This window comes from Melanostigma gelatinosum, assembly GCF_949748355.1.
Source record: "Melanostigma gelatinosum genome assembly, chromosome: 19".
Taxonomy (NCBI): domain Eukaryota; kingdom Metazoa; phylum Chordata; class Actinopteri; order Perciformes; family Zoarcidae; genus Melanostigma; species Melanostigma gelatinosum.
This window is the reverse complement of record NC_136652.1, coordinates 11,093,385-11,112,013: the sequence shown is the minus strand read 5'-3', so window position 1 is coordinate 11,112,013 and position 18,629 is coordinate 11,093,385. Positions and strand designations below refer to the sequence as shown.

Genomic DNA, 18,629 nt, shown 5'->3' with positions numbered 1-18,629 from the left:
CTAATGAAAAACTAAACAATGCGGCATTCACGAGGACAGCTACGTGTTCCCTTAAAGTCGCCAGTTAACAGCGTCGCTTGATAAACCGAAACACCGGATTCTACTTCCGGGGTATTTTGGTTACCGAACTATGTTGCACGTTATACAAAATACAGTTGTTTCAAAACGCTAAATAAGCTACCAATGATAGCTACCGAAGCTAGGTGTTTCAGTTTATCAAGCAACCCTGTTAACTGGTGACTTTCAGACGAATGCGTCTGTTGGCATAGTTACGACTGCTGTTGAAAATAGGAAGAGAATATGTAGTTGTCCTCGTGAATGCCGTAATATATATATATATATATATATAATATATATATATATATATATATATATATATATATATATATATATATATATATAACTTTATTATTTCAAAGAAAGGGCAACTTTCTCCTTACTGTTTCAACACACACAAACAACAAGTGACGAATGAGAAAGTTCTGACACTAATGAAAAACTAAACAATGCGGCATTCACGAGGACAGCTACGTGTTCCCTTAAAGTCGCCAGTTAACAGCGTCGCTTGATAAACCGAAACACCGGATTCTACTTCCGGGGTATTTTGGTTACCGAACTATGTTGCACGTTATACAAAATACAGTTGTTTCAAAACGCTCTGCTAATATCAATAACACTTAAATTATTATCGATCTCTCCAGAATGGTTTTAGTCTAATTTACCCATTACTACATCCAGTACGTTACAGTCTGCATTATGTACATTGAACACTAGGTGGAGCCCTGGTCATATGAGATTGTAGACTTGGACTGGAAGTGGCTGAGGCACCAGCTGATGGGGGTCATAATTACTAAATAAGGGGCTACAAATACAAGCCCTTGTGTTGTTACTCAGGTGAACTGCCCTGTCGACTTCTTCTCTGAACTGGTGACTCCATGGTTGAGGGGCTCTTGGCATGCGAGAGTGTCTGACATTCTCTTCCTCTTTTTACTGGCTTTGTATGCATTGCATCTATCGTGGTTTTGAGTCAATTGATCCACTTTGTATTGTGTGACAGCACATTAGTGATACAACGTGGGACCGAACTCCTGTCCTTGTAGAGTTGCTGGGGGTGGATTTCTGCTGCATATAACTTATGTGATGTAGCATATCAAATATCATATATATATATATATATATATATATATATATATATATATATATATATATATATATATATATATATATATATATATATATATATATATATATGTAGTCAACATCAATAAATTAAGTGTTTGCCTTTCGTCTTACATTAAATGTCTTGAATTGCTTTCGGTTTTTGTTTTTTTTCTTCATCTTCATCTAATCTCTCTTCTGAGAATCCATTAGTGCAGGATATGGTGCAGCCAAATATGCGCCAGGCCATTAAGGGGTTATTGTTTATCGGTAGCGTGTAATTCATAACTGAGTCATAGCAGTGTATTTCGGAGAGATGTATTGTCTTGACAAGTTACTCTCACGTGTCTCCGGGAACAGAAAGACATGATCGAAGTCTGAGAGGCTCTCGACCAGTTAGTTCACTTCCTCTTAGCTCGCGGTGTTTCCAGTTGGGTAACACCTCCCGTTTATTTCAGGGTTTGCTTCAGTTCCTGTTACTTGAAGGCTATACAATACAGAGTATTGAGGGGAAAAATGCGTTGCTGGTGGTACAGTCGGTGTTATCAGACATAATAAAGGCGATTTAAATTATTTCATCTCGCGCAACTGGACATCTCACTGCTCAAAAAGTGGTTTTGTCTTTTTTCTTCTTCTTTCTGGTAGTGGGATGAAATAAATAAAAGATAAAAGAAATGTTTTTATTTCTAGCCCTATTCATCCTGGCTGCAACCCGCTCCATGTGTAAAGGTAAGTAAACCTCTTATATTTGATATTTGACTTGCCAGAGACTGTACTTTCTGGGAAATGCTTGTTTTGGTTTCATAACATAATGTTGACTGAGGTATGGGTTTATCAGCACAAGTGTCGGACTGTAGCTCGAAACATGTTTCTAAAGTCACATAATGTAATTCCTTTCATCCAATCAGCATTTTATTATTATTATTTACAGTTACAGAATGGCCCTGAAGTCTGAGTCTGAGACTAAAAACTTAATTTACATCATAAGCTGAATTCAAATCTATATTATTTGATATACTGTTTGACCTTTTATGTACTATGTATGATTCTTATTTAAGACTATATTATTTAGAATAATCACAAATCTAACTTGGGATTGAGAAATATTTGTATGACATTTAAATATACAATAACAATGTATAATTTGTCCCTTGGTCCAAAACAACTGTGAAGTCAAATGACATGCTGTCTGTTGCCTGATAAAGCAGATCTTTTTAACCTGCATGGGAGTTTCTTTGCTTTTGGGGCTGTAATTAAGTAGCTTGCAATGTGCCAATGTTTGCACTCTGCATCTGAAAGCTTTGCACCAGCGTCTCTAAAACAAACGAACCTTGCTGTTTCCACCTGATTCCAGTCTTTGTGCTAAGCTAAGCTAACCTGTCAACAGACTTTAAAGTGGTATCAATCTTCTCATCTTACTCTCAGCAAGACAACAACCAAGTGTATTTCCTAAAGTGTCAAACTAGAATACATTTCCATTTTTTAAATATGAACATCAACATTCCCGTTTCCTGAAGGCCAGCATGACAACAACTGCAAAGTTGTCCCCGAAGATCCATACATTGAAGTGGGATCCGACACTGAGATAGTGTGCCAGACTTCATGCGTCTCTGGCAAAATCTTCTGGACACTGAACGGCAAACGCACCGATGAAAGCCAGTCAAGCGCTGTCAACTCCTCACACACCGTCCTCACGCTCAGGAACTTCACCCGTCAAAGAGCGACGCTGGAGTGCCGCAGTGCAAATACTCACCTCGTCCTTGGAGGCACCACGATCCAAACGTACTGTAAGAATTGTATTTTCGGTTCTTACATACACTTGATATGAATGACGCTTGCAATAACTTTAAATGCAATGCAGTAATGTTGCTGATGTGCTTTTTTTTTCTCCACAGTAAAACCCAGCAATATATCATGTGTCTTGGATCGTGAAGATCAGTCACGGGAATCTTCCCCAGACTGGTTCACATGCAACTGGCAGCATGAGATTGATCCTCCACAGAAGATCAACTACACTGTATTGTAGTGAGTGTCGTGTTTTCCTCATTTTTTTGGAAGTACTATTGTGGGACCAATTCTTTGTCTCGTTGATTTGTGTACTTAATATCAAACGTGTTCCTTTCAGTAACTCGCCACGCACGCACCCTGCTGAGATCTGCAAATCACAAATAACAAACTGTACCACCCCAGCTGGTAAAATACGGTGTTTTAGTAACATCACTATTACTGTGAGAGCTGAAGCTGACACTTGGAAAGCTGACTCTGACCCTCGTGAATTTCACCCATTTCACATATGTAAGTAACTTGTAAATTATATTTCTTTGTGTTTCAACATAGCACGTTTTTGCATTTGAATGAGCCGTCGTATCCATTTTCCCTCAGTGAAAATGATCCGTCCGCAGTTACTTGTAACTCCCTCCTCTGATCACGTGCTTGTTAAGTGGAACCGATCATCGCTTTCAAGAAAGTGTGGTTGTGAAGTCAAATACAGCAAGGTACGTCCCTCTTTGATCACCTGAATGCAGCATTTGACGTATTTCCCAGAAATAAAACACAACATTCAATGACGGCGATCACAAATCAGAACACGATGAACCAGTTGGACCAAAGATATAGAAATGAATCAGCTGCACCAGCTGAATTGAACTGGATTGAGAGTATCGACTAACCGTCATCCGTACGTTCTCCCTCATGCCAGGAAAACACCAAAGTGTGTGTTATTTCACACAATAAAACCGTAATCGATCGAGTAAACATACAGCCTACAGTTCATGTCTAAAAAGAGTCATCGACACGTGCGTAATATGTGCCGTGTGCAATCGATTCTCATGTTTGCGACATGCAAACGTTCATGTCATTTGACATTTCCAGGCGGTTGTAGGAATGCAGAGTTTATAGTAGGACGGTTAAAAAGCACTGACATTATAACGCTGTATCCTGTACGTTTGGATCAATGGACTGAAGTGAATCCATGTTTGTTTGGTTTTCAGGGATGAATATATCCGACCTTTCAGAAAAAATCTGAGGTTCTCTGAGGTTCTCTCGATGGTTTACTCAATGGAGAGCGGTGCATTGAGATTTCTGACGCCTATCATCATTTTGCGTCATCGCTGACATCTGTAGATTAGTGCAACTGTAATTCTCTTATCTATAAAATGCTATGCATAGTGGGATTGTTAGCAGAAGGTAAACAAGCCTGACATGGACACTCCCTTATGCGTTCAATTGGGGAATTTGTAGTTCAATTTGGTTATTTAGTGGTTAAATGTACACAATCAGAATCCTCCAATAAAATGGTGGAAATGGTGGAATCGCCATGTGTCACATAATGAGAGAAGAAGAAATAAAATAAAACAAATTCTACAATCTTATACGAGGCACATAAGATGCATACGAAGAAGGGTCAAGGTTGCAGGAAGCTGATTTTGATTCTGATGTTTTTTCATGACTAATTGATGCCGTTTCTTTTCCAGGCTGTTGATAAAGGAGCTCCTTCAGTGGTAAGAGAAACGGACGTTTTCGTTGCAGATCTGTCTTGGTGGTCTAATAATGCACTCAGCATTGGACCTTCTGGGACTTCTCAAGTATTTGAAAGTATGTTTCCAACAGAAATCTTTCTCCTTTTTTCCCAGTTGAGGCGCAAAAACCTTTCAGAGAACAGCAACGGGGAGGATACCATTGAAAAGTGGGATTCCTGCAGTAACTACACATTTTCAGTTCGCTGTGCTCTCGACAAAGCCCCCTGGAGCGACTGGAGCGAGAACAAGACCGTTCTCACCAAACTCAACAGTAAGAGCAATGTCCAAACAGCTTCCCTCCTGATAAAAGCAGTCGACTCAATCACCTTTGCACAAATAACGTGAAAACATCTTCCATTGATTTTGAGCTTTTGGATTTTATTTTCAGTAATAGTGAAAGGCCTGTAGAATATTAGTCCATTTTGGATTGATCACGTTAGTAGTATGTCTGTCGTAAAGGAAATCGAGCTGCCACTAAGGTACCAGGGCTTGAATAACTACAGTCAGATAGTTTCCTGCCACACAACAAGCTCCGTGGCTCTAAATGTTCCTGCGATTCTCATTGTTTTGTTGATATACGTGCAAATAAACGAAAGACACAGACCATGTCAGGAATATCGCAAATGAGATCCATTTTTTGAAGTATAGAAGTGTAGAAATGGTGTAAGGTTGACATTCAGTGAGTGAAAATAGATCTGACACATTTGGGTTGCAGGTTGGGACTTGATTGGGAATATTTAAAGAAACGACTCATATTTTAACACCATGTGTTGAAATGACAGCCTGGTGACACAGACGCAGGCGTTCACAGAGTTGAGGATTAATAGTTCACAAGTACAGATCTGCTTTGCATAGCGTGGCGCTATAATTATTGGTTGAAACCGAAAACACCCCACTGTTGTTTCCAGCGGTTACCATGAGCTCAAGTGTAAACACTGGTCCTGTTTTCTCTCGTTCAGACCAAAACGGTTCAATGCACTTTGTTATCGTGTTGCTGTGTCATCATATTTCTGTATGTGTGATTGTTTTGAACTACAGAGAGAGATTTCAAGCTGCGCCTGTGGCGAAAGGTGGCTGAACCAGAGGGGAATGGAGTTAGAAAAGTGCATGCCATGTGGACAGTAAGGAAGCCTTTAAAAATACACGTCCATCATTTCCAAACTCATAATTCAGCTTTACAACCTACATTTGCTAAGAGACACGCTCCTTGCGTTAGTTATTGATCTAAAGTGCTTCAAACTGTCCACGCAGGAGATTCCTTCAACGTGCCAAGACACATTTACCTACACGATCAAAGTGACTCCCTACACGGAAGCCATGGCGGGAGTAAACTACACGGATACTTCATGTGACAGCTCAACTTGTGATGTTTACGTGAACCAAGATGCACACAGGATGCGACTCGCAGTCCTCCGTAATGAAAGCCTGCTTGTGGAGGACTCTGTCTGTGTTCCGGCCGTTGGAGAGAGTGAGAGTGAGGCTAACCCACAACTGATGGATCAAATTGCTTCGTTTTAATGGGCTTTGCCCTGATGCATGGTTGTGATTTGCTTCATTTCACTTGGCAGGCCTCACTCAAGTTACCGACATCCAGACCTCAACACGCGAAGGCGTTCTTCTGGTGAGCTGGAAAGCTTCAACTGAGCCCGTCACTGGTTACATGATCGACTGGACACACGATGGAAATCAATACTATTGGAAGGAGAGCAACTGCACTAATACAACGCTGCCTGGTGGGTTAGAGAACGGACACTTTATGGTTGTAATATCAGTATCGGTACGATTACAGTGATCCACGGCGTGAGTCATCATCAAACCCATGCTGATTAATGGGCTGTGACTCCACCTGTTTCACCATCAGATCAATTTGTGTCTTATCTTTCATCGTCTGGGTGTGGCAAATAATGGTTTTGACTTTTGAAAGCTGGTCTGTAATGCATTTTACATTTTAAAATGTGGAGTTTCCAATAACTGTGACTCACCGCTCACAGAGATGGGTATACGCTACGGTCTTCTCCGTTGCTTTCCTGCTTCATTCTCTGAAATCGAACAGGACTAAAGCTACCACGAAGCGCTGGCAGAACTGCCCGTTGAACAGCTTCAGAAACCCTCGGCACCTTTGCGTCGTCGGATTTATAGACCAGCGGTGTGGAAGTGAGAGAGGAGCCAGGGCTTGAACTTCTCTCTCTCTCAAACTCTATTTTATAACAGCCATGTATGTACCATGTTGATGTTTAACAGGTATAATGTTGACCAAGCGTACCATTTTAGTTTAGCGTGTTAGCGGTTAGTTAGCGGTTAACACAAAATACATTTGCTGCTGATGGGGATGTCATACAAAACATTGGGACAAATCAACACTTTGACCAGATGATGATGCTAAATTCAAAGCATATATGGGTATCACCAGTTATTACAACACAGGATTGTATGATATTACATGTGTATTGCCTAGCACCTGCTTCCAAGAGATAGGGGTCAGCATTTCATCTCCATACGATCTAGATTTACAGGCATCAGTCTAACCCGTGTAACAGCAGCTGCTGAAGGCTCTGCTGCCGGTGAAACAGCCTCATTACAGACATTGCACCTTCAACGTCACACCAGTTTTATTCGAATGTTGTCGAGTGGTGGCACTACGGGGAAATCTTGGGGATCCTCAAAGCCAGTTGACATCCTCTGAGGACCATGAATGTCATTACAAAATGTCATGATATTACATGTCTTATTTCAGTCTGGTCCAAAGTGGTGGACCACCTGACCGGCCGGCACTTTAATGTGTTTTAACAATCACCTGCCGCTTTTCCCCTTCCTTACAGACCACAAGCAGCCATACAATATCACAGTCACTCCCCTCTTTGATGACGAGACAGGTCACGGCACACAAGCCCTTCAGATCTGCTCCAGAGTAGGAGGTGCGTCATTCCGATATCTTTTTAATGATTCTGAAAAGGTTTCTGTATTTTCATGACTGATTTTTAAAAAACGTGGTCCCCACAGATCCGGGAGATGTCACCATCCAGGTTCATCCAGACGCCAAAAGTGCCCTTGTGAGCTGGAATGTGAAATCCCAGGAGGCATGCAGTGGTGTTGTTGTCAACTACACCGTCTTCTATGGAATACAGAACGGACCACAGCTCAGTAAGTCCACCTCAGACTTGTTTTTAACTTTCCAAATGAGTTGAAGATTTCCTCTTGCTGTTCCTCCCTATGACATTTCGGGTTTCTTCTAGATGTTCCCGTAGATGGCACAGAGCAGTTCATTTCTTTGAAAAATCTGAATCCAGACACCTATTACAGCGTCCAAGTCAATGCCACAGCTCTTACTGGAACTGCCACAAGCCGTGAGACGCTCTTTCAAACCAAAAGGTTTGGTGAGTACTCCGTAAGGGCTAAGACAAACATTTTACACACATTTGAGCCCTCGTTCTATGAGCGCAGCTGCTGGATGTCCTAAGGAATTGCACTTAGGGGAGCTACAGTGTGGACCTTTAACCCTTCATTATCATGAGCCCAAGACTAGAACGTTGAGAGGCCTGCACTCGTAGAACTATAGGGGTACGATGTGCAACAATTGCACACAGTCGTCTCCCTCTGTTGGGTTATAGGTTGAGAGCAGCTCGGGCCAACACTGGCACCAACACAACATAGCAGTGCAAATGTCGTGAAGGCTCCACCACCTGACAGAACTGTCATGTTTAGAGGAATGGGCCCTCAGAAATTGATAAATTCTGCCGCGATGGCATCACTTCTGCGTATTATGAAGCGATTGGCAATTCTGGGGAAGTGTTTAAATGTGTTCACCTTCAGGAGTGGATTGTTCTTGCAAGTCTGGAAGAGCCTGGAGGTATTTGGTGGTTACCTTGGTTACCTTGGTGTTTTAACGCAAACAGATTCACCCTCGTGTTGCATGCAGGCTTTGGCACGTCGGTTGGAAGGGACAGCCTGCTGAGATTCTCACAGCAGCTGCCTTCCTTTGAAGAGATATATGTCCTGTACTGTCACCTGTGGCTACAGTAGCTGCTGTCCTGGAAAAGTTTCATCGTCTTTGCTTTAATCCAGCCCAGATCTGGCTCAGATGCAGTAATGCACCCACCGCAGGCATTATAGAGTTCTAGAGCAGTGAGTCATTTTTTCAGTTCAACAAACGAATATGTAAGATAATTTATTCTTTCTTCCGTAGATCCGCAGCTCATCACAGCAGTCGGTGTCTCCGGAAGCATCGTTATACTTCTTGTGTTATCCTTTGGAGTCTGCTGCGCTGTTCGGTGAGTTTCAATCTTTTATTGTCACTAATGATGTAATATGGATTGATTTCATAAGATTAAGCTGAACCAAGAACATTTCCATGTCAGCGGTAATAAAAGAGATATTGTACTGCATTTTGTGGTCATACAGGGAGTAAGCATCACATTTTGTCCAGAAAATCTTGAAAAATTGTGTCCTAATGCTGCTTTTAATCTTCCTTTTTTTTTTTAGATGGCATAAATTCAGGGAGAAGCCAGTGCCGAACCCGGCTTTCAGTTCATTGGCGCTGTGGCCAGCACCGAGTCATCAAGAGGTGAACTCAGCGAGGAGGGAATTACATCCGTTTTAAAGTGGCTGAGGGAGTGAGACGATCCAGTTCTAGCTCATTTGTGGTCCGGGAGGAAAATATGAACAGGTGGTCGTCATGAAAACGGATAGATGAATCCCAGTGGAGATTTTGACCAGACACCAAAAAAGTCTGCTCAAGATTCTATTGTCTCTAAATTAAGATTATACATTGATTCATTCAAAAAGTTATGTGGTGAATTATAATGGACATACAGTATTCCACTATTTTGTGTAATTGTTTATTTGAGAAAACAATGAAAATTATTGTTAGTTGCAGCTCTACTTCAAATTGTGATTCTCAACATGAAGATCCAAATCTAAATATATTGAGTCTGTAAATACTGGAATCAGCCTTTGTGTACATACAAATATGATTCTGTAACCAGGGTATTATCTCCTGAATAATCCACTTTCTGTGTGTTTTTGTGTGGATGTGTCCACAGGGAACGTGTCCCTTCCAGCCATTCAGCAATCCTACAGAAAGCGTCTGTGACAAGGTTTACACAGGGGAAACGCAGCGAACGCCCACCTCTCCACTCGCCACAGGCTGTGACGGTATCCCAGCCTGTGACCAGACAGGGGAATACGTCGACCCAGCCACGGGCCCTGCGCTAGTAGACCCAGTCGAACCTGTAGAAACACAGCATCTAGCTTCTCCTGATGACTCCACAGCCCTGCTTCCTTCAGAGAACAGCCCGTATCGAAGTCAGTCTTCTGCAGAAAACTCTGCCTCCAAGTTCAATAAACAATGTAAGCGTGTTCCAGTGAAACAGACAGAAAAGATAGCACCCGTGACGGTTTACGTCACTTTGGACATGTTACAACAAGGCTAGGCAAGGTGAGGGGAGTGAAAGCCAAACAATATCAACATTCCGAAAGCAAAGACAAGTCAATAAGCTCCAAATAAAGCAGATGTGGTTTAATCTTGCCAAAGGCTTCCATGATTGAGTGTGGCATCTTCCTGCCTGGCAACGTGTCCACTGTGGAGTGAGAGGAAAGAAGAATGATTGTACTCTTGTGTCAGACTTCATAAGCCAGGTCATAAATGCTGTTTTCTGTAAATAGAATTGTGCTACTGTGTATCCTTTATCGATACCAATATATAATATTTATAACTAAACAACGTGTGTAGCTGCTTTATTAAGTCAACTTAATGTCTTTTGCTGAGATAATTATGTAGACATAACTGTACCGGTATATCCCTTTGGCAACTTTTTTTGAGCTGAATTCATTCAAAGTTGATAAAAAGGATTAATTTTTGTCTTCATCTACGACATAATGTGGACCATTCCGAACTCTTGATGTGGATAACATTCATTTGATAGAGCAATTGGGGCACACATTATGCGGTGGAAATGATGAAACAAATATGTAGCCTACATGTACAGACTGTATAATATTATATGACAAAGCACAAGTTTGTCCTAGCAGGCTGAGGATTTATGTAAATGGTGAGAATATCGTTTTGTAAAAGTCATAATTTTGCCGATAATAATAATTCATTTTCATATGTTTCCTGTTTGTTATCAGTGATGACTGCGCTTGTTAAAACAGTAGTAAACTGCTTGCTTGACACTGGAAAGATGTCACTCATTGCAATTGTTCCTGTACAACTTGGCATTGAATCTTAACAATGACATGAATAAGCTGCTTAATTGTAGAGCATTTATTGTTTCACAGCTCATTTTAAATATGCATGAGATAGTATCGTGTCTTTTAGGTAGAAAATGGGGCACAAAATGCTTCAGGACTGCACTCAAGCTGTTTACAGAAATTATCTAATGCATCATCATATATTTAAATGAATGTTTATATATTACGTTTGTTTAATGGGTCAAACTGTATAAATGACCAATGGACACTGCAACATGTAATGTATATTCATAAAGTAAATGAGTTTGAAAACTGGCATGGGTTTTTATGATTTATTTTTATTGAACATGCAACAACAACAACACATATAACCAGGGTTTATCAAGACATTAAGATCAGCAAATAAATAACTAAAGTACATGCATTTTGTGTTTTACAAGCTGTCTTGTTATTGAAGTACAAATGGTTTTAATGCGCTGCTTGTAATCAATTTGAAAGATAAAGGATGATGTCTTGATATAATATACATTTATCAATGGGCTGACAATAAAATTAATTCGTAATACAGTCCTACTAGGTTTTAACAGAGTGGTAATTGGCATAAAAACAGTAGCCTACATGTTAAGGATGAGGGATATTTGTGTCAATATGTTGATTTATAGATGTAGGCCTAATTTGTTAAGGTTACACACCCGTGCACGTATTTTTTCTATCTATTTAGATTGGGGACGGGTGGAAAAATAAAAACATACATCAATCTTCTTGTTATGTATTTATTTTTTTGTAGAAAAGACTACGGACGATCGATAAAGTTAAACAATCCTAAAAGGTGCTATATGATTTTTTTTCGTACGTTAATGTAATTCCTCGTATAGGCCAGCAGGTGGCAGTATGACGCGGGATGTCTCTCTGAACTACAGACATTAACCAGTAGTAGAAGGCTCTTTGGGTGACTGGAGTGACGTTATGCTAGCTAATTGCTAACTATCTGGATTTCAGGAAAACAGACTAAAAAGATGACATCATTTTGGGGATGCTAATCATCCGCGAGGTGCAGTAACCTATGTTTCGTGTAATTACCTGCCGGCCCGTCATAAAGTTGACTGCAGGCGTGAACTTGTCGGATGATTCTCCTGAATTAGTAGCTGAAGGGCCCTTAGTCCGCGGTGCTTGGGTGAACGACAACCCGGGGATCACCGCCTTTTGAGCGAGGGAGCATTGAGGTTTTAGTTATTATCAGCGACTTACTGCGCTAAAGCCTCTTCTGAACATGTCACACAGCGGACCCCCTCCTCGATGGCGGAATTGTCCCAGAAGAGGACAACCTGTGGCAGGTGAGAAGAGACAACACAACGTTAGATTAAGCACTTTAATCTACGCAGTGCTAGTGCTACAAGCTACGCAATTTAGTGCAACTTCGTCGCACAAAACATGCTGGTTTAACATCGCTATGCCTTTTCTAATGCTTTTTAAATGTCCAAACGTCATGATATAACAAGCAGCACTAAACCATTATTTCTGTGTAGTTCCAGTCATTCATACATGGCGAGGCTACTAGCATCACAACATAGTGACGCTGTGCGAGCAATGTAGTCCACATGAATCCTCCTTTTATTTAAATTCAGCGATAGTTTGTATGAACTGGGATGCCGACCTCACTGGATGACATCAATGCACTACAGAAGCTGAGACATTATTTAAATGATAGGTACATTGTCCTGTTGTAGCGAGACAGACTTGGTTAGTTACATTTTTAAACGGAGTTTGGTTTGGCGCTTTGTTTAGCTAACTTGGCTCCAGTGGCTAACGGGGGGAGGGGGTGGAGCAATGCCCAACTCCTTGCGAACATGCATGGACAAATTTACTTTTTATTACTTAATAATTGTGATTTAATTCTGAACAAAATGTGTGTGTTTGTCCTTCGTCCGTTTATTTACCGCTGGAAACAGTGCATCAGAAAAGTGCTACTGAGTTGGCTAGCATCACTGTCGAAGCATCACGTGTCAAAACAAACAGTGGCTCCTGTAGCATGGTTGTGCATGATGCTGCGTTGTGGTCGCTATCCATTAAAGCCATGTGTGTAACAACATGTGTAACAACATGCCTGTGCTATATATATATATATACAGTCTGGACAGAAGTGACAGTACAAGGCACATCTCTACCGTTTTGTTGGATATTAACCACCTTAGCTATGACAACAAATATCACGTGTGTGCTATTTCAGGGTTGATGTAACACCACCACAGCTCTTAACCTGCTCTTTATTTTGATTGTGGTAATCTTGGTAATTGTTGACAATATTTCACAGTTTATTTGACTGAGCTTTGCATAATTCAGCAATTTGATTGAGGATAATGTCATCCTGTAAAGAACAATTAAGCTTTGGCTGAGCCAGCTGATCAAGGCTATCGTATTATGTATTATAGATATTATTGTGTAATACTGAGGACCACCGGTTCATAACTTGTGTTTTCCCCTCATAGGTAAATTCCTGCCGATGAAAACGATGTTGGGTCCCAGATATGACGACCAGGTTCTAGAGGCGAACAGGTTTCACCCGAGCATGCTGTTCAACTATTTAAAAAGTCTGAAAGTAAGTAACATCTGTGTCGACTGAAGTTCAGAGTGACATTTTGAAGTGGAAAAACCCACATCTCACAATGTCTTTATTTGTGTGGTCTTTCTTCAGGTGAAAATGGGTTTGCTGGTGGATTTGACGAACACGACGCGTTTTTATGACTGCAATGACATTGAAAAAGAGGGCATAAAATATGTGAAGGTTCAGTGTAAAGGGTACGAGTAAATTCCGTCATAATAATACTAATAATTGTTTATCCAGACCCACAGTGCCATGAGTTAAACTAATTGTGAGTAAAACCAGTGTCATTGTGATTGTTTTAGCCACGGAGAATGCCCTTCAATAGACACGACGGCAATGTTCATCAGGCACTGTGAAAACTTCATCGAGAAGAATCCTGAAGAATTAATAGGTAAGAAAACCACCGCTCAACAGCCGGAGCCAATCCATAACTGATTTTGTGCTTCTTTGTATTTTCTTCAATCGTCAGCGATGTTTATCTGACTGTGAAATAGTTTTCATCTCGAAGGCTTCAATGATCTGGAGTCTTCTAGAGATATTCAACAGAAGCATCGTGTTGTTGGCACTATGTTTGCACCTCTTTGATGGTTTGATTGCATTTTGTTTTACCTTTTGTTTATGTAACTGTCAGTTTTAGAATATTTTCAAATTATGAAATGCTTTGATAATTTACACTGGACCAGGTTGTTTAATTTTTTTCTCATATATATATATATATTATATAAGGGACGTGAGCGTGATGTCAGAAAGTGAATGTAAAAACAGTTATTTTCAGTTCTTTTAATCTTTGAATTAAAAGTTGATTTTATAATAAATATGAAGTAATATTTAGTTTAGTAGAAGATAATACATTTGATATCCTCACAGACTCAAATAGTGACATTTTGTGTTAATTTACAGACAGATTTAAGGATTGCATTAGTGTTCCAAGTAGTTACATTAAAAAAAGTTAAACATTCTCTCTGTTTTCAACTTATAAAGATTAAATCAATGTGACTGAATTTCAGGAAGCTTAATTTGTATCACGTCTGCTCACAGAAGAATATGAAGATCTATGAAAGCAGTAGTTGGCATTGGAAATTAATTTGCAAATTGAATAATTTACTGAGACTGTTGGAACAGCTTTGAGATTTAGATTTAATTTAGATATTCGTTTCTGCACCAATTCAAGCTCAATGCCTGAGCAACGTCTCGAAAACCTTGAATCTTAAGAAGGAGCGCCGCCGCTTTATTTAATAAAAACATTACTTTGGCACTCTTGTGCTTGCATACTCGGCGCCTAAGTTCACAGTAACAATAGTTTTACTGTGGTGACTGTGTAGTTCTCTATATCTATTTTTTAAAACATTATTCAGTCTGTCCTTTACAAATAAGGCAAGTTCCTAAATGCTTAATAACTGAAAACTGACACCGAACAGGAAGGTAATAATAGTTTATAAATAGGATTCATTTTAATTTAGTAATACTACATGTTTATTGTAATGTTTGTCCATAGAGTGCAGGACTTAACTGTGCCGTCAGTTGCATCCACCTATGTGTCCAGCAGAGAGCAGCCTCACTCTGTTATAAATGAAGAGGTGCTTGTTTTACATTCATATAGTCACACTCTTAAACATCACACAGCTTCCCAGCACAACCAGTCTCCTGCTGACGGCCACACAGTCGCTCCATGTAGCAGCTGGACGTTAACTTGCTGCCCCAAAGTTTGCTCAATCATCACATGGCGTTTGCACATTTCCAAAAGGGCCATGGCTCTCTAACCAACATTCATTAAAAACAAAGACGGTGTCGTGCAAATCAATATGTTAGTTTTTTTTAAGTGTGGGAGGTTCACCTGAGAAACCGTACTGCTCTCCCAGTGAACACTGTGTAGGTGATGTTGAGGTGAAAGGACACCAGTAGGCACCAAACCTTGACTAAATACATTTGGTTCAAAAGGCAAAATTGTGTTGATGTCTGTGTGTGGGCGGGTTTTTGCACTGTTGTTTCAACTGTATTGAATTTTCAACTTCATGGCGACACACCAGTAACATCACTCACTTTAGTCATATTTATAAGCACGTTAATATGAGTTGGGTCACAAAAATCAAATCTAAAGGATCAACCGAGTCATTTCTCCTCATTTGTCCACGTTAGTTTGGTTTGGAACAATATTCTGCTGCGACACGGTGCCTGAAGGCATCCTGGGAGATTCTTATCATTGGAAGTTGCACTTTCACAGTATTGACAGCAGGGCGCTCTCCTGTACCTCGCTCCGGCATCCTTTAACCCCGTAGAGATCTGTTCTTGCCGACTGACTGCTGCCTGGCTGGTAAATCAAATTGCTCGAACATCAGAGAAGAATGTGTGAATGTCATCTCTGCAATGTCCTGTGTTCAGCCAGCTGGTGATTAGGCGTTGTTGTCTCTGTGGTAGACAAAGTCCAAATTATTAGTTGGGCTGGTGAATGTGACCCCCGTCCTCCTGACGTCGGTTCATTTCATCTTCATTAGCATTGCCAGGCCTTTGCTCGGGAAATATGAGAGTCGGATTGTTTGATTTTGTGTAGTTTGAACCCTGCTGTGCACCTGCTTGTTTGTCAGAGGGTCACTTTGTTTGGTTTTTGGCCGGACATTTTCTTTTCATCCACTCTTTACCTCCCTGCATGGTAAACCAAATCAATCCCTGGGTCTCTACGGAAAGAGGGATTTGCTTGTGAGTCTTTTTGCGTTAATGACTTGATGCACATGCCCCGTGAGAGGGGAACACATTGGATACGATTGTGCAGATAGTGGAAACGATGTCGCGATTCCAGCAGTCTACCATGAAAGTGTTTGCTTAATTCTACAAGATTAAATATAAAGTAGGATTCTTAGTTTTTGACCTCTGTGCTGCCTCTTTTTCCCTTGAAGGAGTTCACTGCACGCATGGCTTCAACCGGACGGGCTTTCTGATGTGTGCTTACCTGGTGGAGAAGATGGACTGGAGGTAAGAGATGGACCCCCTTTTAATCACTCGTTTCCCAGTTGTCTTGAACGACAACACAAACCACACAACACGTAGCCCCCCCCCCCCTCCCCCCACACTAGCTTGCACCATTACTATAGACTAATATAGAGTCTTCTCCCGGTAGTTTCTGTAAGTGTGACGGCACAAGAAATTTCTCTGTCAGTTCAAATCAACGCGGGCTGGTTAGCAGTGACCGGGATGTTGAATAATTTACAGCAGCTGATCGGGGGGGGGGGATGATATGTCTTTAGTCAGAGGTGGAGCAGCAGTCTGAGGAGGCTGAAGCTGTCGACATGTGGGCTGAATAAAACCCTCCCACCGCCCACTACATCCTGTGTAATGAATATTCTCAGAGCATCTACAGCCCTCGTCCAGTGTCATGTGTTGCAACATCCTTTTACAATCAAATGATCGTCACTGTTACAATGTGTTTTTAAGATATGGCTAGTCATGCAGTTGTGCTTCGGGCTGCTACTAAAGATTATTTTCATCATTCAAAATGGTGAAAAATGTCCGTCAGTATTTCCTAGAGCCCAAGGGGAAGTCTTAAAGGTTCTTTTTTGTCTTACCCACCTTCTAAAACACAAAAAAATCCATTTAAAGCTGAAAGAATTAGTCGCTTTAGATAAACGGCAACCACATTGATCAATCAATTAACTTTTAAAGTCATTTTTCAAGCGAAAATGCTCAATGATGATGTGAGGATTTGCTGCTTTTCTCAAAATAAACCCCAAAACATTTAATGGCTTTACCCCAGGCTTCGGGAAAACTGTGATGGGGATTTCTCACTATTTTAACTATTGTAAAGACCAAACAAGATCACGAAAATAACTGTCTGGTTAGTGTATAAAGAAAAGCTCAGCTTCAGCCACTATTAAATTAACGCCAATGTAAGTTGGTTGCACTGCAACAGTCGCAAATGATCACATTTGAGACCCTGAAATTGTCAAATGTTTTGAAAGATTATCCCAATAGTTGTTGATTAATATTTGCTCTTGCTCCTCATAATGAAATCCGGTCAAATGATAAATTCAGTAAAGACAGAACATTTAAAAAACTACATAAAAAAACTGCACGTACAATAAAAGAAATGCAGCTTTTTGAAAGCAATCCCGTCTGTGTCTGCTGCCTCTTATCAGCGTCGAGGCAGCTGTGGCCGCCTTCTCCCAGGCCCGGGCCCCGGGGATCTACAAGGGAGAGTACCTCAAAGAGCTCTTCCGACGCTATGGAGACGAGGAGGACGCGCCCCCTGCCCCCCAGCTCCCAGAGTGGTGCTTTGACGATTCCGGGGAAGTGGACGACGACGGTAACTCCGTTGGCCAGGAGTCGGGCCCCAGTTCCTCCGGGTCGGTGCCTGGCAAACGAAAGAAGGAGAAGCTAAAGCTGGTAAGACACCCGGGGGAGCTCCAGGAAATGGACCGCTAAGTACCGCCGGTCCCGCTCCGCACTACGTGGGCCTCATGCAGGGGGGATGGAGGGTCTGTAGGGAGACGTCTCAGTGGTGAAGCTCTTTCATATTAAGTGTAGAGCCAATTCAAAGGCAACATTGTTTAATTGACTAATCGTTACAGTGCTTCACGCCTCCTGTATAAACACGCTGTTCCACAGGTTGGTTTCAAGTAAAGCTTCACAGTAGAACACAGGTATCAGTATCTAAAATCATATATAGATATATACAGCGTCGGAAATACACGAGGGCAAAACTGCCCCTAAGAAATATCATTTTGCCCCTGATATCACTATGAGAGGGGCAAAAAATGCCCCCGAACTTTCGAAACGAATAAATAAATGGAGCGCTTCTTAATCAGACCTGTGACTGCGAGACTGCGGTCAACTCAGCAGACACTTAAATGTTAGTGCACCTATATCCTGAAATTCACGGTAAACGCATTCAAACGGCGCAGATCGGGAGCGAGCGAAGGACTTTGAAAGTTAACGGAAAGATTAACGTGAGACAACATCCGGTTTCTTCAGACGAACATCCGGTTTTCAGAATAAGATGCCAACAAAGTATACATATTGCATAATGGAAATGAGATTACCGGTAAATGAATTATATTCACATTAAGTATAAAACATGCTACCTGCATCTCGTGAGTTAAAGGTAAAATACACCTAAAAGTGTCTTTGTTCTTTGATTTGAGGGTTGCTGGAAATGAATAATACCTGCCTGA

At 41.1% G+C, this 18,629-nt stretch overlaps 2 protein-coding genes across 2 annotated transcripts in view; both read left to right on the top strand.

Annotated features, from left to right (window-relative positions):
- Positions 1–1,769: 1,769 nt before the first annotated feature.
- Positions 1,770–11,150, top strand: LOC306793697 (interleukin-6 receptor subunit beta-like). The gene is made up of 16 exons (XM_079291419.1): positions 1,770–1,887; positions 2,676–2,945; positions 3,054–3,183; positions 3,284–3,453; positions 3,541–3,653; positions 4,632–4,658; positions 4,791–4,947; positions 5,715–5,797; positions 5,928–6,150; positions 6,245–6,409; positions 7,496–7,591; positions 7,677–7,817; positions 7,910–8,050; positions 8,860–8,944; positions 9,156–9,237; positions 9,716–11,150. The coding sequence occupies exons 1-16, from the start codon at positions 1,833–1,835 to the stop codon at positions 10,103–10,105; spliced, it is 2,328 nt and encodes a 775-aa protein (XP_079147545.1). The 5' UTR covers positions 1,770–1,832; the 3' UTR covers positions 10,106–11,150.
- A 664-nt stretch (positions 11,151–11,814) lies between these two features.
- rngtt (RNA guanylyltransferase and 5'-phosphatase) overlaps positions 11,815–18,629 on the top strand; it is a 72,924-nt gene continuing 66,109 nt past the window's right edge. Inside the window, exons 1-6 of the mRNA XM_079290803.1 lie at positions 11,815–12,199; positions 13,352–13,461; positions 13,558–13,661; positions 13,770–13,858; positions 16,359–16,434; positions 17,595–17,841. Of these exons, the coding sequence (XP_079146929.1) occupies positions 12,136–12,199; positions 13,352–13,461; positions 13,558–13,661; positions 13,770–13,858; positions 16,359–16,434; positions 17,595–17,841 (690 nt within the window). The 5' untranslated portion in view covers positions 11,815–12,135. The remainder of the gene's footprint in view (positions 12,200–13,351; positions 13,462–13,557; positions 13,662–13,769; positions 13,859–16,358; positions 16,435–17,594; positions 17,842–18,629) is intronic.